Below are 26839 nucleotides of genomic sequence, written 5' to 3' on the forward strand. Positions count from 1 at the left end.
CCCACCGCCCACTCCACCGCACCGGCCGAGCGCCTACTGCGCGCCCACCGCCCACTCCACCGCACCAGCTGAGCGCCTACTGTGCGCCCACCACCCACTCCACCACACCGGCCGAGCACCTACTGCGCGCCCACCGCCCACTCCACCGCACCAGCTGAGCGCCTACTGCGCGCCCACCACCCACTCCACCGCACCAGCTGAGCGCCTACTGCGCGCCCACTGCCCACTCCACCACACTGGCTGAGCACCTACTGCGCGCCCACCGCCCACTCCACCGCACCAGCTGAGCGCCTACTGCGTGCCCACCACCCACTCCACCACACCAGACAAGCACCTACTGCGCACCCACCACCCACTCCACTGCTCCAGCTGAGCGCCTACTGTGCGCCCACCGCCCACTCCACCGGCCGAGTGCCTACTGTGCGCACACCACAGCTCATGGCTATGAAAACCCAGAGCCTGTACCCTAGCTACCGCTGAGCTGGCAAAGAAGGAATCGCGGCCAGTGGCCCCAGGGGCTGAGCCTGGCGTGCCGTCTCACAGAGATGGAGTTCTCACACTGCCGGCCTCATGTGCTGATGGCACCTTCTCCTGGCAGGGGTGGGGGGGCCGTCTCAGGGAACCCCGGCTAGGGCTGGGCAGAGCATGGCTGGGGAGGATTGCTGCACCTGCCCGGTGGCGCGCTGACTGAAGGGGGGTTGAGAAGCGAGGATTTCCCCATGTACAGTAAAGCAGGGCCCTGAGCAGCGCTGAAAGGCATCACTGCCCCCTGGAGACAGGGACGGGGCCTCCCCTCTCCCCCTCCCCCCCTCCCCCCATCGTCCCAACCGCAGGAGGAGCCTCAGCTTGACAGCAGTGCCCCAGGTGGTTCACGGGGCGCAGGGAAAACACTCTCGCGTGAAGCCCAGCAAAAGGAGAAAGAATGCACGGTGCAGCCGAGGAGCCCCGTGCCTTGGGGGGACCCCAGAAACCCACAGCCCTGCCCCGCAGCGTGCAGAAGGGGGGTGCCACCCTCGCGGCCAGCGGGGACCCCAGAAATCCACAGCCCTGCCCCGCAGCGTGCAGAAGGGGAGTGCCACCCTTCATGCACAGCCAGCGGGGACCCCAGAAACCCACAGCCTTGCCCCGCAGCGTGCAGAAGGGGGGTGCCACCCCTCATGCATGGCCAGCGGGGACCCCAGAAACCCACAGCCCTGCCCCGCGGCGTGCAGAAGGGGGGTGCCACCCTCGCGGCCAGCGGGGAAGACCACGGGACGCGTGACTTTCTCCACAGGTGCCACAAGGAGCTCAGTAGCATTTAACATCTCTCGTTCATAGAAACGGCGTGCCACAGTGCGTCTCAGTCCCGTTCTGACGGGGCGCGCCTGAGAGCACGGGCCTACGCCGCGTCTGGCAGGGAGCTTGGGTTCTGTGAAGCGCTCACCCGCACACTCGCGTGCTCACGTGCACGTGCACGCACACACAGGCACACGTGCACGCCCCATGCCGGCCTGAGGTTAGTGCCCGGGGTGTTTACCCTCGCTGCTCAGCCTGGGCACTTTAGGGCAGCCTTTGTAGAGGTTTCTCTGAGGTCTGGAAATCCTGCCCCTGCACCCCAAGCAAGGCTCACTGCGCTGGGCAAGTCCTCGCACCCAGGACCGGCAGCCCGCACGCAGTCCTCACTTCTGGCAGACTGGGGGGGGGGGCCTCGAGGACCATGGGCTGCGTTTCTCCTCAGCAGCAGCTGCAGTGACAACGGTGACCCTGAGCCTGGCGGGCTGATGTAGCCCCTCGCAGGCGGCTCTACCAGGCCCCGGCGGGTCTGCCCAGCTGTCTGGCTGCTGCCTGCCCCTCCTGCCAGGTCTTCTGCCCTGAACGTAATCCCACGCAGCACAGCCCAGGGACGGAGGACCGAATTTCCTGGAAAAGCCCTCCATTCCACGCAGGGTGGGGGCCGGGCCCGCAGGTCCTACGGGCATCAGAGGCGAGCCCTCTGTGGTCCCTGGAGCTTGTGCACAGGTCTCCCGTGGCATCGGCAGCTGGGACCCGGGGGGCAGCGGGGCAGAGCCTGCCCCACAGCTCAGCCCACAGGAGAGCGGGCACAAGGTGGCCACAGTATCTCCCCCGCTGTGGCTCCTGCCCCAGGCCAGAAAGACGATGGCAGGGCCCAGGGCCGGGAGGTCAGCCAGCCTCCCGCGGGTGGGTCCTAAGTGTGGTCCACTCAAGACTGGCTCAGGGACGGAGACTTCTCCCTACTCCAGGGGCTCCGGGAGCCACACCACAGAGCTGGCCACGGGAGGCAAGGGGCAATGGGCAGAGGGAGGTTTCTGTCCGGCCTAAGTGTGCCCAGGAGGCCACCGCTGCCCCCCAGCGGCAGGCCGCCTCCCCAGGAGAGCTGTCGTGGAAACAGGCGAGTGTCTGATCCGTGTCGGCTGTGTCCTCGCTCCTGCAGGCAGCAGGGCAGGCGCCCCTGGCAGGCCTGGAAGTCATGGACAGGCCAGCTGCCTGCTGCCCCAAGCCCTTGGGCCCCTTCCCCTTCCCTTTCCCCTGGGAAACTCAACCCAGGCCCCAGCCCTCCACAGCTCTGAGGCCCTTGATCGACCCGCTGGTCTCTTGCCTTGGGACCTGTGCCTGTGGCCTCCTTGTATCTGAGGACCACGACCCCTGCCCTGGCCAAGGAGGCGTAGGCGGACATGGCTGGGGGTTTCCTGTCCCCCTCGACATTAGCCCTCTGCCCGTTTTCTGCCGGGAGTGTGGACGTGCGGGCTGGAGTCCAGCAGGGGCATTTCAGCACACAGCGAGTGCACGACGCACAATGCCCCCCAGACCTTGCCTCGAGGGGAGGCCCCCGCACCCTGAACCCGAGCCTCGCGGCACGGGATCCGCAGCAAGCGGCTCGCAGCAGCCTCCGTCGCCTCCTCAGGGTTGTGGGTGGACGGTGCGCAGGCTGATGTGCCGTTCCTAACAGACGGAGACCCCGGAGGGAAGGGCCCAGGCCCCAGCTCCCCTGCCACCGGCCCTCTTGCCCTCCCCCAGCCCCCCTCCCCCCAGGGCCCAGAGTCCTGCCAACTCAGCGGGCTGGGCTTCCTCCGTCTGCACGCGGCAGGACTGACACTGAGTACGCGGACGGAGCGGGGGTTGGGCGGGAGAAGGCATACTTGCGGGAATGGGGAAAGCGTTGGGCAGGCTGGCAGGATCCAATCAGCCACAGCGTCTGTAGACTGGGAAGAAACACCGGGGTTCAGAAAGCAAATGCTCACTTTCTGAGTAACGTTCTATCAAAACACTTAAAATTCTCTTTCCATCTTTTAGGCTTTAAGATCTTTAATCTTAAACTGTAGATAAGTCTATATCAGTACCAGAAGCGTAATTATCACTTCAGCTAATACAGCCTTAGCATCTTTGGGAGAAAAGATGCAATGAGTTCTACAGTAAGGTACAGATAGGGTCTTGGTCAGGAGCCAGGGTCTCAGGCCTTGGGGCCCGGGAACACGGCTTCAAAGGAGATGGCGGGGGTCCAGCCCCCACTATCTCCAGCAGCCAGCCGGCTCCCCGACATCCTGAAGTACAGGCCGATAGCGGCTCTGGAACCCGGACACAGGGCGGTGGCCCAGAACCCTCCAGGGGCTGAGCCTTCCTTGCCCACAGCGGCTGGGCTGCTCCTAAAGCCCCGGGAAGACAAGGCCTGAAAGGCGGCCAGCACCTCCCTTCAGAGCGATGCTATCACCGCATGAGAAGCATTCCAGAAGCAACACGCCTGGTGTTTGCTCAACACTTGGCTCCCGAGCAGCACAGAAGCCCGTGGGCGCCTCTGCCTGGGCCTGACCCCAGCCTGGAAGCCCGGCCCGCCCCACCTCCTCCCACAGCCGAGGGAGAGTCTCGTGCTCTAACTCAGCCTGGACGGGACACGCATGGCGATGCGTGACGCCAGCACCAACCCTCCCGGCATGGCCCGCCCGGGCAGCGGGCAGCCAGTCCACTCCGCACCGACACCCAGGGGTGCGGGTCCTGCCTGCACACCTCCCACTCCTGCCAAGGGAGCGCCTGGGCAGACGGAGGCTGGGACAGAGCCCGCAGGCCAGCCTCATTCATTCATAGCACCGCTGTCCCTCTGGTGGGAGAGAAGCAACGGTGGCACACACCATCGGCACTGAAAATGCCAGTGAGGGCGGAGCAGAACGCCGAGAGTGACCCCGAGGCCAGCCCCGAGAGGGCTGCCCTGGCCTGTCCATGGCTGAGCCCCGCCTCCCAGCCTCAGTTCCTTCCGGCTCCACGGAGGACGCTTCCTCAGCCTCCCTCCCCAGGCCTCCGGCTGCCTGTGACAGTTCCTCAGCCTCCCTGTCATCTCTCCGGCCACCCTCCCCCACACCAACGGAGCTCAACAGACCATACACCCACCCTCTATTCACCAGGAGGGGATAAGTCCTTCTACACCCGTCCCAAATGTTCCTGACCAGGTGTCTACTGAGGAGTAAGAGCAACCCTGGAAGGGAGACAATGAAGACACACTTAGCTATCATACAAAGCCAGGCACAGTAGCACCTGGATCTAATCCCAGCATTGAGAAGGCAGCCTAAGGTACAGCAAGGCTGTCTCACAAAACAAAACAAAAATTAAACCATTAGGTCACCTGGAGCAGGGTACCCCAAACCAGCGAAGGGTGTCCTCTAGGAGACACAGGGAGATCACGTGACAAGAGCCAGGGGGAGAAGGGGCTGGGCCACATCCAGGCCCAGGCCCTGGAGGGAAGGCCGACCTCTGGGGAAGCAGCTGTACCCACATTCCCCCCCGACCTCCCCGCCAGGTGCTCTTCTGGCCTGCATTTCTGGCAAATGAGCAGGGCTGATGCCGCCCAGGGGCCAGGCCCATCAGTAATTGGCCACACAGCTCCACTAAACTGCTGCACAGGCCAGGGACGCCGCCCCGGCAGGCCAATGCCTCGCTCAGGGCCGGGCACCGTGGTTCGTGCATCTGCGATCAAACGTCCGTGCGGACAAGCTCAGGAGAACAAGGAAGCGAGGCTTCCGAGCGTGTCTGCTCTGGGCTGGCGGCAGCGTGGGGCACTCTGGCAGGCGCCTGTGGGGAGCGAAGCTCACTTCATCCCACCGCACCCCTTCCAGGGCCCCTGCTCAGCGGGGCAGTGAGTGGCTCAGGCCTCTCACCCTAGCTACACTCCAGGCTGAAAGAGGATTGCAGCTCGAAGCCACCTGGGCCAGAAAGTTCATGAGGCTCTTATCTCCAACGAGCCACCCGAAAACGAGAAGGGGCGTTATGGCTCAAAGAGGCAGAGTGCTAACCTTGAGAAAAGAGCTCAGGAACAGGGCCCAGACCCGAGTTCAAGCCGCAGGGGAGGTGCAGCACCCACCGCACAGGGCACCCACCCCACCACGCCCTCCCGGGCTGGGCACTTGGGCCGGGAGGTGCTGCACCCATAGCACAGGACATCCACCCCACCACGCCAGGCACACTGCAAGTGCTCGTGCATTCGCTCCCCCGAATCACACGCATGTGGACTTGTGTGTGCAGGGCTGGGTGTGCCCAGCCGACACAGCCTCCACCCCCACGTGGGCGAGCTGGCCCTGCTGCGCCCCAGGGGGCTTTTATCTGCTGTTTACCCTTCCAATCAGGACCCAGGCGTGGGGCTCCAGGGCCCGCGCAGCATGAGAAACCAGTCAACGGCAGAACTGTTCCACTTGTTTATTGCCAAGTCACTCGCGTCGTTCTACAAAGACCAGAAACCAACCAACAAAACCCGCGTAGCGGTCCACGTGGAGCAGGGCCCTCGAACCCCAGCCCTGGGCGGCCTGTGCAGTTCCCCCAGCCCCCTCCTCCACCCCTAGAACTGCAGCCTTGGGCGGCCTGTGCAGTTCTCCCGGCTCCCCTCCTCCAGCCTCTAGAACCCCAGCCCTGGGTGGCCTGTGCAGTTCCCCCGGCCCCCTCCTCCACCCCTAGAACCCCAGCCCTGGGTGGCCTGTGCAGTTCCCCCGGCCCCCTCCTCCACCCCTAGAACCCCAGCCCTGGGCAGCCTGTGCATACAGCTGCTCTATCACCAGCACAGCCCTTGGGCTCTACAGAGAAGGATGAAGATGAAGTGCGCACCACCACTGCCTCCAGCCATGCTGGACTGCGCACCCCTAGAGAACTGCTTCTCTGTCCACAAGGGGCAAACTGTGCTCTTGCCTGGGCTGTATGTCCTGCGTGAGGTGAATCTGCACATGGAGGACATGGAGATGGGTGGCTGGCCCTTTTCTTGGGGGAGGGGTACAGCACAGCACATGGACGGGTGGCTGAGGACAGGAAACCCTGAGTGAGCCCCAGGGGCTGGGGGCACGGCCCCTCACCTCCACATCTGGATCATGGAGCTGAATGGCCAACCTCCCATCTCCCAACCCAAGTGCCTGCTAATAACTGGACAAGCCACGAGGCTCCCGGGCAGGCGTGCTCTGTGCGTCAGTGCAGGGCTGGCTGCTCTCCAGCCACAGGACCTCAAGGGGGTAGCAGCTGCGCCGAGGCTGGAGCTTTGAGAGAGGAGGCTGGTGGAGAGGGGACAAGGAGACGGGAGCGGCAGGGGTCACGCGGGTGCCCCGGTGGGACAGCCGCTGCTGGATGGAAGCAATTCCTGCAGGCAGGGCTGCAGGTGGTGGCACACTTCCTTCCCAAACAGGCTGGGAACCTCACTGAGGTCCTGGGAGGGTGTGGTTGCCCGCTCGAGGCCGGTGGCCCTTGATGGGCACCCGTTTTGTGGGGGAGCTGCCAAGATCTAACATGTCGACCGCCATCTCAGCTCTCTCCACCGTGGGTGTCAGGCCTAGGGGAATGAGCAACCATCCCAGCTCAGGTCAGGATGGAAAACCTAAGGGTGGCTCTGAAGCATAGGGGAAAACGTCCGTAAGGCACTTTATTACCGAGAGGCCCCGTGCTGGGCAAGGGGTGTCCACCAGGCTCAGAGAACAGTCAAGAGGAGCTGGCCTCTCTCCGGAGCTCGTGGCACACACACCACCTGGTCAGAGCTGGCTACCACCTTCCAGATGCATCTGCCGAGCTAGCTGCTGCCCAATGGCCAGCAGGGGGCTGGCTCTATAGGCCGGACTGGCCAGCAGCTCCCGAAACCGGATCCTTTCTTCTTCGCTGAAAGAGTGGGGACCAGAGGTGAGCAGATGGGAAGGACTGGGCACCCTAGAACAGTCAGTCAGCAACCCCATGCCCAGGAAGCTTCCACCAGAGGAGACCACCTGGTCTGGTGTCCCATGGGACTCGGCCGGGGGCCTTGGCGCTTGCAGCAGGAAGTGGGCCTAAGGCCACACCACCGCGCAGTCTGCATGGAGGAGCCTTGTGCCCCAGGCTGCAGCGGGGCCTGATGGGTTGCTGCGGAGGCAGGAGCAGAGAAACAAACGGGGACTGGCGACTGCCTGGTGCCTGCAGGTGGCTCAGCCTTACGTAAGAGGCACTTTCTCCCGGTGAGGACGAACAGATGCAGACAGGGGAGTGTGAGCAGCAGGGCTGTGGTGAAGGGAGACGCGGCCAGTGCCTGCTCTCAGAGAGGCTCACGGCCACAGGAGGGCCCTGCAGACAAAGAGATTCCGAGGGCGCTGAAAGTGGCCCAGGCGGGCGGGTGGGCAACCATGGCTGGCAAGGCCCAGGGGGTGAGCCTTGGCCCCGAGTGACCTTGGGAAGTCCTGACCACCCTGGCGGGCCGGGATATCCCTTCGTAACCTTGCTGGTCACCTCCTCAGGGGGCGCTGCCCTGGCCGGGCAGATCACAGGGGCTCTACTCTCAAAGGCAGTGGGAGAAAAACCTGTCCAAGCCACAATCCCGGAAGCTCTGGGCCTGACTCCGTACGCCAATCCTAACTTCTCTCCTGAAAAGAGGGCTGTGAGAACTGTGCCACCTCTGCAGTCCAAATGTAAGACGAGGGCCTAAGTACAGAGCCTCAGGAAGCCCTGGTGTCCGGGCAGGAGGTGGAGCCAGGGGCTCAGGAGGCTGGGGCTCAGGAGGGTGCAGCCCCGGGGCACAGGAGGTTGGGGCTCAGGAGGCTGGGGCTCAGGAGGGTGCAGCCCCGGGGCTCAGGAGGCTGGGGCTCAGGAGGCTGGGGCTCAGGAGGGTACAGCCCCGGGGCACAGGAGGCTGGGGCTCAGGAGGGTGCAGCCCCGGGGCTCAGGAGGCTGGGGCTCAGGAGGCTGGGGCTCAGGAGGGTGCAGCCCCGGGGCTCAGGAGGCTGGGGCTCAGGAGGGTGCAGCCCCGGGGCACAGGAGGTTGGGGCACAGGAGGCTGGGGCTCAGGAGGGTGCAGCCCCGGGGCTCAGGAGGCTGGGGCTCAGGAGGCTGGGGCTCAGGAGGCTGGGGCTCAGGAGGGTGCAGCCCCGGGGCTCAGGAGGCTGGGGCTCAGGAGGGTGCAGCCCCGGGGCTCAGGAGGCTGGGGCTCAGGAGGGTGCAGCCCAGGGGCACAGGAGGCTGGGGCTCAGGAGGCTGGGGCTCGGGAGGGTGCAGCCCCGGGGCACAGGAGGCTGGGGCTCAGGAGGCTGGGGCTCAGGAGGCTGGGGCTCGGGAGGGTGCAGCCCCGGGGCACAGGAGGTTGGGGCTCAGGAGGCTGGCAGCCCCGGGGCACAGGAGGCTGGGGCTCAGGAGGCTGGCAGCCCCGGGGCACAGGAGGCTGGGGCTCAGGAGGCTGGCAGCCCCGGGGCACAGGAGGCTGGGGCTCAGGAGGGTGCAGCCCCGGGGCTCAGGAGGCTGGGGCTCAGGAGGGTGCAGCCCAGGGGCACAGGAGGCTGGGGCTCAGGAGGCTGGGGCTCGGGAGGGTGCAGCCCCGGGGCACAGGAGGCTGGGGCTCAGGAGGCTGGGGCTCAGGAGGCTGGGGCTCGGGAGGGTGCAGCCCCGGGGCACAGGAGGTTGGGGCTCAGGAGGCTGGCAGCCCCGGGGCACAGGAGGCTGGGGCTCAGGAGGCTGGCAGCCCCGGGGCACAGGAGGCTGGGGCTCAGGAGGGTGCAGCCCCGGGGCACAGGAGGCTGGGGCTCGGGAGGGTGCAGCCCCGGGGCACAGGAGGCTGGGGCTCGGGAGGCTGGCAGCCCTGGGGCACAGGAGGCTGGGGCTCAGGAGGCTGGCAGCCCCGGGGCACAGGAGGCTGGGGCTCAGGAGGCTGGGGCACAGGAGGCTGGGGCTCAGGAGGGTGCAGCCCAGGGGCACAGGAGGCTGGGGCTCAGGAGGCTGGGGCTCGGGAGGGTGCAGCCCCGGGGCACAGGAGGCTGGGGCTCAGGAGGCTGGCAGCCCTGGGGCACAGGAGGCTGGGGCTCAGGAGGCTGGCAGCCCCGGGGCACAGGAGGCTGGGGCTCGGGAGGGTGCAGCCCCGGGGCACAGGAGGCTGGGGCTCAGGAGGCTGGCAGCCCTGGGGCACAGGAGGCTGGGGCTCAGGAGGCTGGGGCTCGGGAGGGTGCAGCCCCGGGGCACAGGAGGCTGGGGCTCGGGAGGGTGCAGCCCCGGGGCTCAGGAGGCTGGGGCTCAGGAGGGTGCAGCCCAGGGGCACAGGAGGCTGGGGCTCAGGAGGCTGGGGCTCGGGAGGGTGCAGCCCCGGGGCACAGGAGGCTGGGGCTCAGGAGGCTGGCAGCCCTGGGGCACAGGAGGCTGGGGCTCAGGAGGCTGGCAGCCCCGGGGCACAGGAGGCTGGGGCTCAGGAGGCTGGCAGCCCTGGGGCACAGGAGGCTGGGGCTCAGGAGGGTGCAGCCCAGGGGCACAGGAGGCTGGGGCTCAGGAGGCTGGGGCTCGGGAGGGTGCAGCCCCGGGGCACAGGAGGCTGGGGCTCAGGAGGCTGGCAGCCCTGGGGCACAGGAGGCTGGGGCTCAGGAGGCTGGCAGCCCCGGGGCACAGGAGGCTGGGGCTCGGGAGGGTGCAGCCCCGGGGCACAGGAGGCTGGGGCTCAGGAGGCTGGCAGCCCCGGGGCACAGGAGGCTGGGGCTCGGGAGGGTGCAGCCCCGGGGCACAGGAGGCTGGGGCTCAGGAGGCTGGGGCTCAGGAGGGTGCAGCCCCGGGGCACAGGAGGCTGGGGCTCAGGAGGCTGGCAGCCCCGGGGCACAGGAGGCTGGGGCTCAGGAGGCTGGCAGCCCTGGGGCACAGGAGGCTGGGGCTCGGGAGGGTGCAGCCCCGGGGCACAGGAGGCTGGGGCTCAGGAGGCTGGGGCTCAGGAGGGTGCAGCCCCGGGGCACAGGAGGCTGGGGCTCAGGAGGCTGGCAGCCCCGGGGCACAGGAGGCTGGGGCTCAGGAGGCTGGCAGCCCTGGGGCACAGGAGGCTGGGGCTCGGGAGGGTGCAGCCCAGGGGCACAGGAGGCTGGGGCTCAGGAGGCTGGGGCTCGGGAGGGTGCAGCCCCGGGGCACAGGAGGCTGGGGCTCAGGAGGCTGGCAGCCCAGGGAGGTGGAGCCTGGGGCTCAGCAGACAGAACACGGGGTGGCTAGGGTGACACTCACAGCAGTTTCTGTCTCTGTGCGGCACTCATGCGGCTGAGCTCGGCTGGCCTCGGCTTGCTGGGCACCCTGCTGAGAACGAGAAGGCCGAGTTAGCTGGACGCACACTTCACCCGAAAACCACGCCGTAGATGTGGCTCTCCCCTCCTCAGCAGCCTGTGGGGCTCCAGCACCACCAAGTCGGGCGCCCTGTGTGGCGTCTGCCCACCATGGCCTCTGGAGCTAACGAGTGGGGCACTCGCTCGCCCTGGGACTCATGTGTGGGAAGGGCCCACTTCCCACTCGCCCCCCACTGGAGTGGAGAATGGGCCAGCAGCTGGACAACCTGTTCAGGCCCCAGAGGCCCAGCTGCTGGGGCAGCGTCCATGCTGCAAGCACACAGTGCCACCTGCCCTGACGGCCACTGGCAGGGCCTGCCATCCTTGCGTCCCCGAGACATCAGGGTATGACCCTGCATGAGCAGCACACCTGCTGCCACGTGACCTTGAGGGCCCGGGAGCCCCACCTCACCCAGAGGACGCCTGTGCGCTGAGGGGCCCTCTAGGCTGGGGCGCTGCCTGACCACAGGGCCAGGGCATAGGTCTCCATGACTTGCTGGGGCCTCCAAACCCCTCGCCGGACCTGCCTGGGACAAGCAGACCTGGACCAAGTGCCAGGCAGTGTGGGTCGGGCCAGGGGCACCACAGCCAGCTGTCAGGAGAGATGGAAATGCGGGACTGGCTTTGCAGGCTCCTGTCCCGGGGAACAGCCGGCCTGACAAGACAGCCTTCCACCGTCCCACCAAGTCCGGGCAACACCTCTGTGAGACCGAGAGGCCTCGTCTCTGTCCTGTGTCCTCTACAGGCAGCTGTCTTCTCCAGTAGTGCTAAGGTGGCACGCTCTCCACATGGCCCCTTCGGAGACCCAGGACCCACCAGGGCGTGAGAACCACCGAGCGAGGTGGAGGGGCCACGTCCTTTAGGAGGATCCTGTGGGGGTGGGGGTCGCCCCTCTTGGCGGAACCACACTGGTTGTAGAATCAGGGACCACCAACTTCCCCCCCGCCCAGGGCTGCTCTCTGGCCCCAGGCCCCTCCACCTGTGTGGGTGAAGGTGCATGGGCTCAGCGGAGCTTCAGATCCCACGCACTGGAAACAGACACAGCCCACCCTGCGCGGGGAGCGGCCCACTTCCCGGAGAACCAAACCTTCTCCTGACTCCACCTCGGCCTGGGTGTGGTGTTGGGGGACTGCCTGTGGGACAGGGCAGGAAGGACAGCCACCTGCCACCTTAGGTGGCCCTTGGAGGGCTCAGATCCTGGACTTGCTATTGCTGGCCACTCCTCCGATCTGGAAGGGAGCAGGCTGCAGCGGTGGGAGCCAGGCAGAGAAATACATTGTAAGCGAGTGTAAAGTTAATAATGAACCGCCTAAGCTAGAAACAAACACGAAGAACCCTGGTAAGCGGAGCCTCAAGTGCCCCTCGGGCACGGCCCCTTCTGCCTCGCCACAAGGAGCCCTGCTCTGGAGAAGCGGGGAAGAGGCCGAGGTGAAGGGCCAGCGCCAGGTGAGAGGCACCTGGGCTTGCGCACCCAGGGGACTGACGTGGGAATGGGCAGTGTGGAGTGAGAGGGTCAAGGCAGAGCCGCCCACCCGGGAGCGACCCCAGCTGCAGCCCTCAGCTCTGCCAGGGGACCCGGTGCGTCTGCCTGTCTCCTCCCTCCCCTGGTTTTCACAGCGCCCTCTGCTGTACAAACCACCACCCTGGCTGTCCAGGAGGCGAGTCCTTCTAGAGAACTGTTAGAGACAGGCAGGAGCGACTGACTATGGGCCACACTCCCCAGTGTCGCCCTGTGCGACACTGGCAGCCCCAGACCTCGGTGTCCAAATAAGAAGTCTGGGCTCCTCTGAGAACCGGTGGGTTCCAGGACTGGCCAGGAGGGTCCCAAGGTAAGCCCAGAGCACCCACCGGCCTGGAAAGTGAGGAAGGAAGTGGCTCTTCAGAGCCATCTTGGAGCAACGGAAGGAGCTGCCAGGGGCCCATGCTGGAACAACTTCACCAGCAAAATAAAGCAGTGCTGGCGGACAGCCCAAAGCATCTTTAAATAAACATCACGACTCCACGCTGCATAAATGAACCACCGTAAATAAACAGAGCTCCCGCTCCAGCACGTCCCACACCACCTCTGCAGATGCGGTGGGTGGGCTGGAGGAAAGGTGGCCTCGCTCCCTCCCCGAGGTGGGGGCCTGCAGGGCCCTTTCCTTCCAGACAGCATGGGGGGGGGCATGGATGCTCCCGGGAGCCAGTGACGGGGCCTCCACTCGGTGTAGGGCAGCCTCCTCCGGAGGGCAAGGTGGCTGGCGCAATGTCGTGGAAATGGAACTTGGTCCCTGTGACATTACTCTTGCAACCCCTGCGTCCTCCAAGGAACACACTGGACACCCTTCCGTGAGGGAAGGCTGGGGCGGCACCTGACTGGGGTGGGCACCGTGGCTGGTGAACATAATCCCAGGAGAGTTAGCAAAACACCATCTCAAAGGCAAGTGGGGGGATCAACCTAACTAAAGATGTGAAGGACCTATTTAATGAAAACTATAAAAATCTAAAAAGGGAAATCAAAGAGGATACAAGGAGATGGAAAGACCTCCCATGCTCATGGGTAGGCAGATTCAATATAGTAAAAATGGCCATATTGCCCAAATTGTTATACAAATTCAATGCAATCCCCTTCAAAATCCTAGCTACATTCTTCACTGAAATAGAGAAAACAACCCATAAATTCATATTAACAGCAAAAGACCTACAATAGCCAAAGCAATTCTAGGCAAAAAAAGCAGTGCAGGAGGTATCACAATACCAGACTTCAAGCTCTATTATAGAGCCATCATAACAAAAACAGCCTGGTATTGGTATAAAAACAGATCGGAAGACCAATGGATTAGAATCGAAGACCCAGAAATAAAACCGCACTCTTATAGTCAGCTGATATTCGACAAAGGAGCTAAAGACATACAATGGAAAAAACATAGCCTCTTCAACTACTGGTGCTGGGAGAACTGGGCAGCCATATGTAGAAAACTCAAAGTAGACCCAAGCCTATCACCATGCACCAAGATCAACTCAAAATGGATCAAGGACCTCAACATCAGACCTGAATCCTTGAAACTACTGAAGGACAGAGTAGGAAAGGCGCTAGAACTTATAGGCACAGGAAGGAACTTCCTGAATAGAGTCCCAGGGGCACAACAGATAGGTGAGAGACTCGATAAATGGGACTACTACAAAATGACAAGTTTCTGCACAGCTAAAGACATAGCCACTAAGCTAGAAAGACAGCCAACCATATGGGAAAGGATCTTTACCAGCACAGCAACAGACAAAGGCCTAATATCTGTCATCTACCGAGAAATAAAAAAACTAAGCCCCTCCAAGCCCAGTAAACCAATTAGGAAATGGGCAAAGGAGCTAAAGAGAGACTTCACAAGAGAAGAGATGGCAAATGGCAAAGAAACATATGAGGAAATGTTCAACATCCCTGGCAGTAAAGGAAATGCAAATAAAAACAACCCTGAGATACCACCTCACCCCAGTTAGAATGGCCTCTACTCTGAACTCAGGCAAAAACAAATGCTGGAGGGGGTGCGGGGAAAGAGGAACCCTTCTCCATTGTTGGTGGGAGTGCAAATCAGTACAACCACTTTTGAGAACAGTATGGAGGTTCCTCAAAAAGCTCAACATAGACCTACCCTATAACCCAGCCATACCACTCCTAGGCATCTATCCTGAACAGCAAGTCCCAAGATATCAAAAAGACATCTGCACTTCCATGTTTATCGTTGCACAATTCACAATAGCCAAAATATGGAAACAACCCAGATGCCCCTCTACAGATGAATGGATCCAAAAAATATGGTACCTATACACAATGGAATACTACATAGTGATTAGAAATGGTAAAATATTGGTATTCGCAGGGAAATGGTCAGAACTTGAACAAATAATGTTGAGCGAGACAAGCCTAGAACACAGAGAACAAAGGGGCATGATCTCCTTGATATAAGACTGTTAAAGTGGGGGAGGGTGGGGGAGGGGCACAGACAGTAGAGACCAGGTCTGTGAAACCAAAAACTTCTTGTCAAATGGTATTTCCCACAGGATTGGGTCAGCGACCCAACACTATGTAACTAAAACCAAACAACTACTCAACTTATATATAAAGGTCAAAAATAGACCTCTCAGTGGATCACAATAGCTCAAAAGCTATGTATGTACGTTCATATAAGACAAGGATAAGCAAACTCTATTGTTGACGTTACATTTAAAGTCCTAGGTGGGGCTGGGGATATAGCCTAGTGGCAAGAGTGCCTGCCTCGGATACACGAGGCCCTAGGTTCGATTCCCCAGCACCACATATACAGAAAACGGCCAGAAGTGGCGCTGTGGCTCAAGTGGCAGAGTGCTAGCCTTGAGCGGGAAGAAGCCAGGGACAGTGCTCAGGCCCTGAGTCCAAGGCCCAGGACTGGCAAAAAAAAAAAAAAAAGTCCTAGGTGAATTTTCTTTGGCATAGGCCACGTGGCTACTGTATATGTTTTTGGTACACTGTGTAGTGTATATATGTCTACCTGATCTAGGGAAGGGAAAGAAAAACAGGGTGTAAGATACCACAAGAAATGTACACACTGCCCTACTATGTAACTGAACCCCTTTTGCACAACACTGTGTCAAAAAATTTTTTTAACTTGACAATTTTATTAAAAAAAAAAAAAGGCCAGCAGGGCGTGGCGGCACGTGTCTGCGGCCCCACCCCCTCCGTACAGAAGGGGACTGCTGTCGAAGCCAGCCTGCGAAAGCATGGGGCCTACCTGGAACCTAACTGTGCAAGCACGATGGTCTCGAGATGGGCCTAAGGTGGCAGAGCGCCAGTCTAGCCACCAACGGACCCCGAGTTCAAATACCAAGACTGTCAAAAAGAAAAAGCAGCAGCAGCAGCTACATTCAGAGAGGTACTGGGAGGATGGTGGTTCAAGGCCAGCCTGGGCAAAAAACTCTTCAAGATCCGCCCCCTCAACAAAAGCTGGGCACTGGGAACTGGGGTCCGCACCTGCCACCTCAGCTAGGAGGGAAGTGTGGGTAGGGGATCACCACCCGGCACGTCCTGAGCACACGCAGCACCTCCCCCAAGACAGGAAGGCCTGGAGGCGAGGCTCAGGTGGTACAGCACCTGCTAGCAAGCACGAGTCTGGGTTCAACCCCAAAACTAGCCAAAGTCAAACTCAACTAAAAGAAAACAAAAAGCCAAGGAGTCTAAGCAACTCTAAGTAGAAGGAGCCTGAGACGCGAGGACTGCTACATGCCTGAGGGGGCTCCTCACAGAGGTCCTGGGTGGGGTCCTGCTGGGTGGGGTCCTGAGGGGATTCGTGGGGGGGGGTCTAGGATGGGAGGGAACTGGAGAAGCGTGAGGTGCGGGCTTCATTAAGTACGATTTTAAGTCTGTGATTACTCATGGCTGGCGCTGTCCCCTAACGATGACAGATGTACCACTCTAATCATCTACCACCATTTCTGCCACGTCAGCAAATCTAACACTGCTGCAAGGTGAAGTCTACCCAGCCAGCTGTCCAGAGATGCCACACTGAGGCTCGGGCGCCCGTGAGGCTGGGGGGGCAGGTGAGGCTGGGGGGCACTGAGGCTCGGGGGCAGGTGAGGCTGGGGGGACAGGTGAGGCTGGGGGGCACTGAGGCTCGGGGGCAGGTGAGGCTGGGGGGACAGGTGAGGCTGGGGGGCACGGAGGCTGGGGGGCATGTGAGGCTGGGAGGACAGGTGAGGCTGGGGGCACTGAGGCTCGGGGGCAGGTGAGGCTGGGGGGGCAGGTGAGGCTGGGGGGCAGGTGAGGCTGGGGGGACAGGTGAGGCTGGGGGCACTGAGGCTCGGGGGCAGGTGAGGCGGGGGGGCAGGTGAGGCTGGGGGGGCAGGTGAGGCTGGGGGCAGGTGAGGCTGGGGGGACAGGTGAGGCTGGGGGCACTGAGGCTCGGGGGCAGGTGAGGCGGGGGGGCAGGTGAGGCTGGGGGGCACGGAGGCTGGGGGGTCAGGTGAGGCGGGGGGGCAGGTGAGGCTGGGGGGCACTGAGGCTGGAGGGGCAGGTGAGGCTGGGGGGCACTGAGGCTCGAGGGGCAGGTGAGGCTGGGGGGCACTGAGGCTCGGGGGCAGGTGAGGCTGGGGGGCACTGAGGCTGGAGGGGCAGGTGAGGCTGGGGGCACTGAGGCTCGAGGGGCAGGTGAGGCTGGGGGGCACTGAGGCTCGGGGGGCAGGTGAGGCTGGGGGGCACTGAGGCTCGAGGGGCAGGTGAGGCTGGGGGGCACTGAGGCTCGGGGGCAGGTGAGGCTGGGGGGCACTGAGGCTCGGGGGGACTGAGGCTCGGGGGGCACTGAGGCTCGGGGGCACAGGCTCAGGGGCACTGAGGCTCGGGGGCAGGTGAGGCGGGGGGCACTGAGGCTCGGGGGCAGGTGAGGCTCGGGGGCAGGTGAAGCTGGGGGGGGCACTGAGGCTCAGGGGCACTGAGGCTCGGGGGCAGGTGAGGCGGGGGGCACTGAGGCTCGAGGGGCAGGTGAGGCTGGGGGGCACTGAGGCTCGGGGGGCAGGTGAGGCTGGGGGGGCACTGAGGCTCGGGGGCAGGTGAGGCTCGGGGGCAGGTGAAGCTGGGGGGGGCACTGAGGCTCGGGGGCACTGAGGCTCGGGGGCAGGTGAGGCGGGGGGCACTGAGGCTAGGGGGCAGGTGAGGCTGGGGGGGCACTGAGGCTCGGGGGCACTGAGGCTAGGGGGCACTGAGGCTTGGGGGCAGGTGAGGCTGGGGGGGCACTGAGGCTCGGGGGTCACTGAGGCTAGGGGGCAGGTGAGGCGGGGGGGCACTGAGGCTCGGGCATACGTGAGGCTCTGGTTACAGAGATTTGGGGCATACTAAAGCTTTGGGGGCCGATGGCACCTTCCCACACTGGAACCAGAACACCAGCATGGCCCTTGTAGCCTGGCCCCGGCACATTCTTCCTGGGTGTTTACACAGCCCCCTCCCTCCTGGGAGCCCAGAGCACATTTTTCAGATGAGAAAACTGAAAAGAGGGAAAGGACCCTTGACCAGGGTCACATTTTTCTTCAAGAACCAGAAATGGAATCTGCACGGCTGGCCCTTCTCCGCCAGAGTCTCACCCGGTGGCCGCCCCTTGTCTGGACGGCAAGTCCCTGCCACTCCGGACGCGGGAGCCGCTCCCGCCATCTGCTCTACAGCATGTGAGCCCACGAAAGCAGGGGCGACTCAGCCCCCGCTTTCTTCTCAGATGGAGAGGCCGTAGGAGCATAAGCTATTTTTAAAATGGCAAAGTTGGAAATAACAGGGACACATGGGGCAAGTCCAGCACTTTCCAAGTGCTTTCCTGGCAGCAGAGGCCGGGCCCGGCCCCGTGTGCAAACCTGCACCCACGGGCCCTACACTCCCGACCCCTCAAGACCCACCTCTGCTGGGAGCCAGGGAAGCAGGCACAGGGGCAGGAAGGGACGCGACAGCTGCCACCCAAACGGGCTGAAAGAGCCGGGTGCACACACTGCAAAGGCCCACACTGAGGCCCAGATCAGAGTCCTCGCGAGGGCACGGCAGTGGGCCATGCAGGCGGCGGACAATGAGAGCCAGCACGGCCGCCTGCAGGGCTCCACGCAGGGTGAGGGCTGCTGGGCCAACACGGCCACCGTGCCGGCATGCCAACGTCCGCCAGCCCCTGGCCCCTGCTCCTGCGCCTGGCCCCTGCCCCCCCCCCCCCCAGCGAGGGACCCAGGTGTGAGGACCCCGGCTCCGGAAGAGCTGGCCCACGCCGGACACTCACTCACCTTCTGGCTTGTCGCTGGCCGCCAGCCTCCAGTTCCTGCAGCTCAGGCAGGGCGTCCCTCAGGGGGTGCAGGTCCCCCACTATCACCGTGGCCCTGCGTTTCCGCTCCTCTCTCATCTTCTTCTCAGCCAGCTTTATGGCTTCGATTTCTGAGGCAGATGAGGCAGGTCAGAGACAGAAGCAAAGGCCAGGTTCCTAATGCATGACCCTGAAGCCCCAGGCCAGCAGTGACAGGTGCTTAAGAAGCCTTGGTCCTGGTGTCACAGCCCCCTCCCCACCCCCACCCCCCCCAGGGCACGGCAGGCCGTGTTCTTATCTCCCGCTGTCACCAGCATTCCGCCCCTGGAGACCTGGGGGTGGGTGGCTGGCTCCAGTTGTTTTTGTCCTTAATCACAGAGGCACATGTTAATTACAGGCTGACGATGAGCTGGGAGGACTGCTTCCTCTGTAGGGGACCCGGCTCAGGAGGCCAGCCCGGCAGCAGAAGGTGGTCCCAGGCTCCAATGGCACAGTCTCTGTCCCCCGTGATTCAGACCACCGAGCGCCCCCACGGGACTACCTCCACACGGGAGGGGGGACAGTCACAGGGCCAGTGGGTGGCCGAGTCACACAGGTGGAGGGGAGAGGGCCAGGCATTCAGAGGGGGAGCCACGGTTCACAGTGGAGAAGGGTCTGGAGGGTGTGGGTACAGCCCTGGGATCTGATTTCCATCCAAGAAAGTACTGACGCAGAACTGCTAACATAACAAGCGTCAGACACGCTCTTCACCCGTGTGAGGCTCCCCCAGTGCCCACAGCAGGGCAACGCCATGGGCTCTGTCACCAGGAGCCCTGGGCAGAGGCACCACGGCCCCAACAGGGCAGAGGTGCCCTCACAGGCGCCCGCTTGGCCCCCCAGGTAGGCCAGGCCACGGAGAGGGCAAAGAGCCAGGTCTGCAAGGGCCAGGCTGCCACCCCTGGGAAGGCCCCTGGGAGGGCAAAGAGCACGCTTCTGTCCACCTCAGACCGGCCCAGGGACTACTGGACTCATTCGGTGGCAGTGCTCTCCCCGTCCTGCCTGGATCCTGATGCTCGACTAGCACTTCATCCTCTCCCTGAAGAGAAGATCACCCCGATGGGCAGGTAGGGGCTAGAGGCCCAAGGCCTCATGCTCACAGCCTAGAGGCAGGACATGAGGAAGCAAGAGGGAAGGAAGCCTGCTCTCCAGACTCAACACAAGCTTGATAAGATTCCCTGACCACCCGAGACACACGTTAAAGCCCTTCAGAGTGAACACTGCACTTCCTAGCAATCCGAGACCCTCGGTTATGAACTCAACCACCATCTCAGGACACTCCATCTGGCCACGCGGTGCTGAGAAAGACACAGAAAAGAAACGGACATTGGGGTGGGGAGCTCAGTGGGTGGGCCGCTGTCATGTCTGAGCGGCTCAGAGAAGAAGCAGGGGTTTAGCCATGCCCAGTGGATCCAGGATTTCAACAGAACTATAAACCGAAGCCGTGAGACTAATTCATATTCTCTCTCATTCTCTCTCTCTCATATGTGTGTGAGTGTATATACACACACACACTCACACACACAAATATATAATTTTTTTAAGTCAATGCATAAGAATGGCTAAAAACAAGCAGGGTGCTGGTGGCTCATACCTGTAATCTACCTGTAAGCTACTCAGGATCTGAGGATCAGCAGGTAAGTCTACGAGACTCTTATCTTCAATAAGCCAATAAAAAGCCAGAAGTGGAGCTGTGGCTCATGTGGTAGAGTGCCAACCTTGGAAGAAAAACTAAGAAAGTGCCCAGGCCCAGGTCCTGAGTTCAAGTCCCAGTACCAGCACAGAAAGTCCAAATATCCAGGTGCAGTGGTACAAACCTGTAATGCCAGGTAAGAGGGAGGAAGAGATGGAAGGACTGAGGCTATGGGGCATCCAGGGGCAACTCGTCAAGTCTGGTGCCATGGCTCATGCCTGCTATCACAGCTACAGGAGGCAGAAGAACCCGAGGATCACAGTTCAAGCACTGCCCCAGCAAAAAGTCAGCAAGACCCCATCTCAACAAACAAGCCTGTAATCCCAGTTAAGTGGGGGTCATAAACAGAATGACCACAGGCCCCGGCTATACTAAGGAAAAAGCAAGAGAGCCTACTGGAAAAATGAAAGAGCTGGGGACATGGTAGAGTGACAGAGCCGACCCAGCAAGTGCCAGGCTCAGAGCTGAAACCCCAATACGACAGCCAACAAGAAAAAAAGTCAATATTCCCTGGCCCACAAGCCAGGTGGCTCACACCTTTAACCTCAGGTACTCAGGAAGCCAGCCTGGGCTGAGAAGTCCCTGTGAGACTCTTATCTCCAATTAAACACCAGAAAACCAGAAGTGGTGCTGTGGCTCTAAGTGGTAGAATGCCAGCCTTGAGCAAAAGAGCTCAAGGATACTGGCCAAGCCCCGAGTTCAAGCCCCATGAATGACCAAAAATAAACAGAGCTCTCAGCGAGACCAATGAATCACAAAGAAAATTATGAAGAACCAAAATAAGACAGCAGAGAAAGCAAGCGAAAGTGGCAGCAGACCATGGCTGTTCCCCTTACCCACCCCACTCCTGAGGAACACTACGAACCAGCCAAGCAGTGTCCAAGCCTGCCCAACACGGCTCTTTAGGAACCAGGGGAAAAGAGAATCCTACCTGAAATACAAGCTCTCGGTGCTATGCCACACCAACAGCATCCAGGTGGACTGAGGCCGACTGAGGGACTGGGAGAGGCAGGGGTACACGCACCCCGCAATTCTGGAGGAACTCAGGTGGGAAAGCAATGAGTCTGTGTGCATTTCCAGGGCCAGCATCCTGGGGCACACGGGCCCAGGAGTGGAGGAAGGGCTTGCTTCAGTGGCAGGAAGGACCATGGTGCGGCCGGGACACAGCAGAGCAGGGCCACAGAACACAGCAACACTGAGGTCCTAAGAATCCACAAGGAAACAGTCAAATCTGTGTAAGATGGAGCAGCAATATCACAAGGTGCAAGAGAACTATTTAAAAGATCAGCTACACTGAATGTACTATGAGAGGTGAGAAAACAGTTAGACCAGAATACCAACACACCTTTCCAGAAGAAACACAGAAAAACCCGCTACACAACACCAATGCTGGAAATGAAAACTCAATACCACTGGTGCCAATGACTCACACCTGTAATACCACACAGGAGGCTGAGATTAGAGAATCTAGCTCAAAGCTATCTCAGGCAGGAAAGTCTGCGAGGCTCTCATCTCCAATTAACCACCAAAAGGCAGAAATGGAGCTGCTGAACACTAGTGAGAGCGCGAAGGGACAACGCCCAGGCCCTGAGTTCAAGCCCCAATTCTAGAGCAACAGCTACGATATGCCATTTTCATAGACTTGTTGTTGTGGTAATTCTCCTGAAGTTGATCTATAGCTTCAACACAACCCCATTCCTGAGCCAAATAAGACACTGGCAAGGTGGAGGTAACACTGAATGGAAACACCAAGAACTAAAAATGCTCAGGGCAGAGGGGCCACGGTGGGGGACCTACACTGCCCACGTCTACACTCGCATCAGACGAAGCCTTATCATATGCAAGACATGGGCTGGCGAGACAGAAGAGAGTCAGGAAGCAGACCCGTACTGGCAGGCCTTTCCCACTGGCACCCCAAATATCACCGGATGAAGAACAAACAGTGCTAGAACAAAGGTGTCGCATGCTACAAAGGACCTCCATCACCACAGTGGCAAGCAGGCAGACAGGACGGGCCACGGCCGGAAGATAAAAGCAAAACTACTTCCAGAAGGAAACGAGAAGTTATCTCCATGATTAGGTTTAGGCAAATTTTCTTAAACAGTACATATACCATAACCAATGAAGAAATAAAACTTCTCAAAATTAAGCTCTTGTGATTAAAAAAGATAAAGTCATGTTCTGCAGGGAAATAACCTACACAGCACAGGGCTGGCCAAGGACTGCTCTTCAAGATGCAGAAAGGAGTCTCTGAAATGAGAGATAAAGAAGCAAAAAAGCCTTGCTAAGTGACCCCCACTGAAGAGGCGGCCAAGTGGGCAGGAAGCACCACGGCACACCCCCCTGGTAGTGCCCCCCTGACTGTAGGGCTGCAGAGCGCCTCAGCTAGAACACGGGCCCCAAGAACTCTCACGCCCCTTGTGGGGGCGCAGATGCACAACTGCTTTAGAAATGTCTGGCAGTTGCTTATAAGACTAAACACACACCTACCCTACGACCCAGTGTTCCATCAAGTATTTACACAAGAGGAACAAAAACACATCTACAGGAAGGGGAAGAAGTATTCACGCAGCCTTGTTCACTAGAGCCGAAATGGACAGGCCGGGTGCCTCGAGAGGAGAGGGAGGGAGGTGCTGCCCCAGTGCGCAGCCGGGCAGGGCAGATCTTTCCCCGCATGACTCGGCCATCCACTCCGCCGAGAGGGCTCGGTGGTGATGTGAAGGTCACTGGCTCCAAGGGACATCACTACTCACTGTACACAAACATAATCTTAAAAAGGAAAAGGGAAACGAGGGCCCATAAACAAACTAGCCTGTAGCCAAATTATTTGGGGGGAAGTGTGCTGATATCTGAAATCTACTTTGGAATGCACAAACAAGTGTGACGGATGGACAGGAGGGGAGAGAAGACCCTCTGTGGTAAGGAAACAGTGTTAAATGCACACATAGCTAAAGCCGTATGAGGACAACTGACAGCATTCAATGCTAAAGAAAACATGAAAACACAAGGGCTTCATGGCCAAACAAACCTAAAGAGAGACACAGAGAGAGCCAGAAAGACAGAAACACCTAATTTAGGATGGAAGAGTAGGACTGAGCATTAAAATAAAGAGAACTAGGACCAGAAAAGGTAAAACTTAACTCATCCAGCAAGACCCAAGGGACCCTTGTGAGAAAGCAGCAAGGAAGCACGGCTAGCCAAGGTGGAGATGGAGTTCATCAGCGCTCTCGAAGGAGACCAGGAGAGGTACCACCAGCTGGTGGAACTAATACATTCCAAAGAGTTACACCTCCGAACGTGTCCAGGCCTGGCCAGCGTGACCCATTCAGTGCTCAGATCTAGCTCACCATGCTAGGAATGGTGAAAAGGGAAATGAAGGAATGAACCATTTCTTAGGAAACATCCAAGAAATGACAGAAAACAGGAAACTAATAACCATGGAGAAGCTGGTGTGTTTCTCTGGAGAAGCTGGTGTGTTTCTGAGTGCTACCTACAAAACACATCCTATGGTGCTGGCCACAGTGCTCAGTCTTCCATCTCCTTGAAAGGAAGATCTGGGATGATCACTGCTTGAGGCCAGCCAATGCATAAACTGAAGATCTATCCGAAAAACAAACTAAAGCAAAAAGAGCTAGGTGCGTGGCTCAAGTGGTAAAGAATTTATTTTAGCAAGCCCAAGGCCCTGAGTTCAAACTCAGCACCATAAAAACAAAAACAAGGGCTGGGAATGCAGCTTAGTGGTAGAGTGCTTGCCTCATATACATGAAGCCCTGGGTTCAATTCCTCAGCACCACATATATAGAAAAAGGCAGAAGTGGCGCTGTGGCTTAAGTGGTAGAGTGCTAGCCTTGAGCAGAAAGAAGCCAGGGACAGTGCTCAGGCCGAGTTCAAGCCCCAGCACTGGCAATAAATAAATAAAAACACATACCATGTATAGTCATCAAAGCAAAGAATAATGCAAATCACATTTTAACATGTGAGAAGATTAAGATGAAAATATTACAAACTAGGGCTGGGAATATGGCCTAGTGGCAAGAGTGCTCGCCTCTTACACATGAAGCTCTCAGTTCGATTCCCCAGCACCACATATATGGAAAACGGCCAGAAGGGGCGCTGTGGCTCAGGTGGCAGAGTGCTAGCCTTGAGCAAAAAGAAGCCAGGGACAGTGCTCAGGCCCTGAGTCCAAGGCCCAGGACTGGCCAAAAAAAAAAAAGAAAAGAAAATATTACAAACTAATTTCAGAGTCAGCAGAAGCACCCTACAAGAAAAGATCAAGAACAAAATTGTAACACTCGATGTAAACACAAAATCTTTTTTTTTAAATCAGCAAATACTTAGCACTATAAAAAAGAACCACATATTCCAAAATAAAAGGGGTGAGAGGAGAAGCATTCAACCTGTTGAAACATGTCTGGCTGTGAGCCTGGGACAACACTGCTGCAGGCAGGAAAACAAGAACCATGGCCCTTGCCAGACACACAGCTGACCCGAGAGGGATCTGTGTCTGTCTGCTCCAGGCGTCTCTGTTCAAGACTCACCAGGTCTACACCACCTTCACCATTAAAAACCCTCCCATGGGAAGGTGGGAACCATGGCTCTCATCTGTAATCCTAGCGACGTAGCAGGCTGAGATCTAAAGATAATGGTTTGAAGATAACTCGGGCAGAAAAGTCCTTAAGACTCCATCGCCAACTAACTGGCAAAAAAAAAAAAAAGCTGACTCACGGGGGCTGGGAGTGTGGCTTAGTGGTAGAGTGCTTGCCTAGCATGCATGAAGCCCTGGGTTCAATTCCTTAGCACCACATACACAGAAAAGGCTGGAAGTGGCACTTCGGCTCAAGAGGCAGCACGCTAGCTAGCCCTGAGCAAAAACAAGCCAGAGACAGTGCTCAGGCCTTGAGTCCAAGCGCCAAGACTGGCAAAAAAACAAAGCTGACCTGAAGGTGTGGCTCAAGTGGTATATAGTACAGGCCATGAGCTAAAAAAAAAAAAAAAAAGGAGAGAATGCAAGACCCTGAGGTTCAACCCCAGCACAGGTACACAAAAAAAATCCTTACCATGGGAGCAAAAACCAGGCCCTTTTAATCCAAAGGGACGGAGAAGCCAGCTTCCTTGGTGGGCCAGGCGATGCTACTCACTCTGGGGACAGGCCACCCGGTACGGCGTCCCCCCCAGCTGAGAGCCTGAGCGGCCTGCTCCGTGGTTTCTGTCAGGGTGCCGTGAGCTAGGGCCAGGACCAGTGACCCCAGGAGGGAACCCCAGCCTGTGTGGTCTGGGCACAGGCAGGGGCCTGTCGGATGAAGGCCCTGGCACGGCTGCCCTGGAGATGAGGGCACAACTTACTCTGTAGCCATTGTTCACGCCGCAGCCTCAGTTTCTCCTTCTTAGGCAGAACGGCCTTTGCCTCCGAACCTGAGGAGAGAGCATATGAGCAACAAGTGAGCGTCCAGGTAGCCCTTCTGCTCTCACAGGACAACGGCCCACAGCCACAGCCCCCACCCTGTGTCCTGGGACCTGTGGGCAAGGCGGGGCGATTCTGACTGTGCTGGCTGCTCCAGACACAGCGGCTCGGTGAAGTGCCAGCACGCGTCAGGAGAACAAGCAGAGCCAGACATCCGCACTTGTCCCCACCAAGGTGTGTGCTGGGCTACTGGACACCACGGGCTAGCCTCAGGTCCACAGCCAAGGGACAGCAAGGCTGGAGAGACCCCTCTACGGAAGCAACACAACTGAAGCATTAAGAGGACAAAAGCTGGACAAGTGCACAGCTACAGGAGCAGCCTAGCCCGTCACCACAGGCCTGTACCCCGAGGGGGTAGCATGCTGCAGTTGCCTGGCATGTGTGGGCACCGACCAGTGGGCGAGGTGCTCCCAACCAGCCCCAGACTAGATTCCAGGCAGCCATCTCCGGGAAGCTACCACTCTGCAGAGCAGACAGGCCTTGGTAGGGAGGACTTCTCTCCCCAGACCTCACCCAGACTCGGGAAGGGGCTGCCAGGACGGCCGGTACAGGAGCAGGGCTGGAGGAGGAAGCGCAGTGGTCCGGGGTCCGCCCCGTGCTGCGGGGTGGCAGGGAGCAGCCTCCGCTCCTCCCCCTGGGGAGGACCACGCCACCTCTGCGCTGCAGCACCTCCAGGCCCAGGGCCCAGCGTGGCTGCACAGCAGTGCCCGGGGTGTGGCCAAAATCGCGGAGGGCCCTCAGCTCAAGGTGAGCTGTTGGGAGCAGAGCCCCCCACCCGCCCACAGCCTGAAGGCCGACAGCCCCCCTCCCCCACCAGCCTGGCAGTGGGATCTAGTAAAGCAAGCTGTCCGGGGAGTCACAAGACATACACAAGAAGTAACTTTTACTACTATCAAGTTTAACCCCTCTACAAGGTACAAAATTACACGAACAAACTCAAAGGGACCCACCAGTTGAGAGGTCATCTGCAGATCACCTAAATAGCTTTTTCAGGTCAGTAAGAAACATGCTGAGAGCAGGAGTGGAAGCTAATGGGAGGGGGCGGGTGAAGGGTGGGCAAACGGTATACTACCCAAGGTTACCGAGGAAGGGAAGAGGGGAGGGCAAGGATGATGGAAGGCTGACTCTGGTCTAGATACACATATCAATCGTGAAACTGAAACAAACCCCTTGTACAACAACCGAATAGGGAAAAACAAGGAAAAAGGAGCACAAAGCTCCAAGAGAAATGAACCTGGTCATAAAGGACAGTACACTTGTATATGCTAGCTACTATTATCCTCTGTCCTGAGGATACAGGCCCAGGACTGTACCCCTGGCCCGCCCGGGTCTGGTGACAGGCAGGCTCTTGGTA

At 59.8% G+C, this 26839-nt stretch overlaps 1 protein-coding gene across 2 annotated transcripts in view; it reads right to left on the reverse strand.

Annotated features, from left to right (window-relative positions):
- Positions 1–6852: 6852 nt before the first annotated feature.
- Slx9 (SLX9 ribosome biogenesis factor) overlaps positions 6853–26839 on the reverse strand; it is a 39564-nt gene continuing 19577 nt past the window's right edge. Inside the window, exons 3-6 of one of the 2 annotated variants that reach the window (XM_048346093.1) lie at positions 25368–25436; positions 18279–18426; positions 10432–10497; positions 6853–7107 (exon numbers count right to left, since the gene is read on the reverse strand). In XM_048346093.1, coding sequence (XP_048202050.1) covers positions 6984–7107; positions 10432–10497; positions 18279–18426; positions 25368–25436 — 407 coding nt within the window. In that variant the 3' untranslated portion in view covers positions 6853–6983. Of the gene's footprint in view, positions 7108–10431; positions 10501–18278; positions 18427–25367; positions 25437–26839 lie in introns of both variants that reach the window. The other variant, XM_048346092.1, reaches the window with a different exon arrangement.

The sequence above is a fragment of the Perognathus longimembris genome, chromosome 5 (assembly GCF_023159225.1).
Source record: "Perognathus longimembris pacificus isolate PPM17 chromosome 5, ASM2315922v1, whole genome shotgun sequence".
NCBI lineage: Eukaryota > Metazoa > Chordata > Mammalia > Rodentia > Heteromyidae > Perognathus > Perognathus longimembris.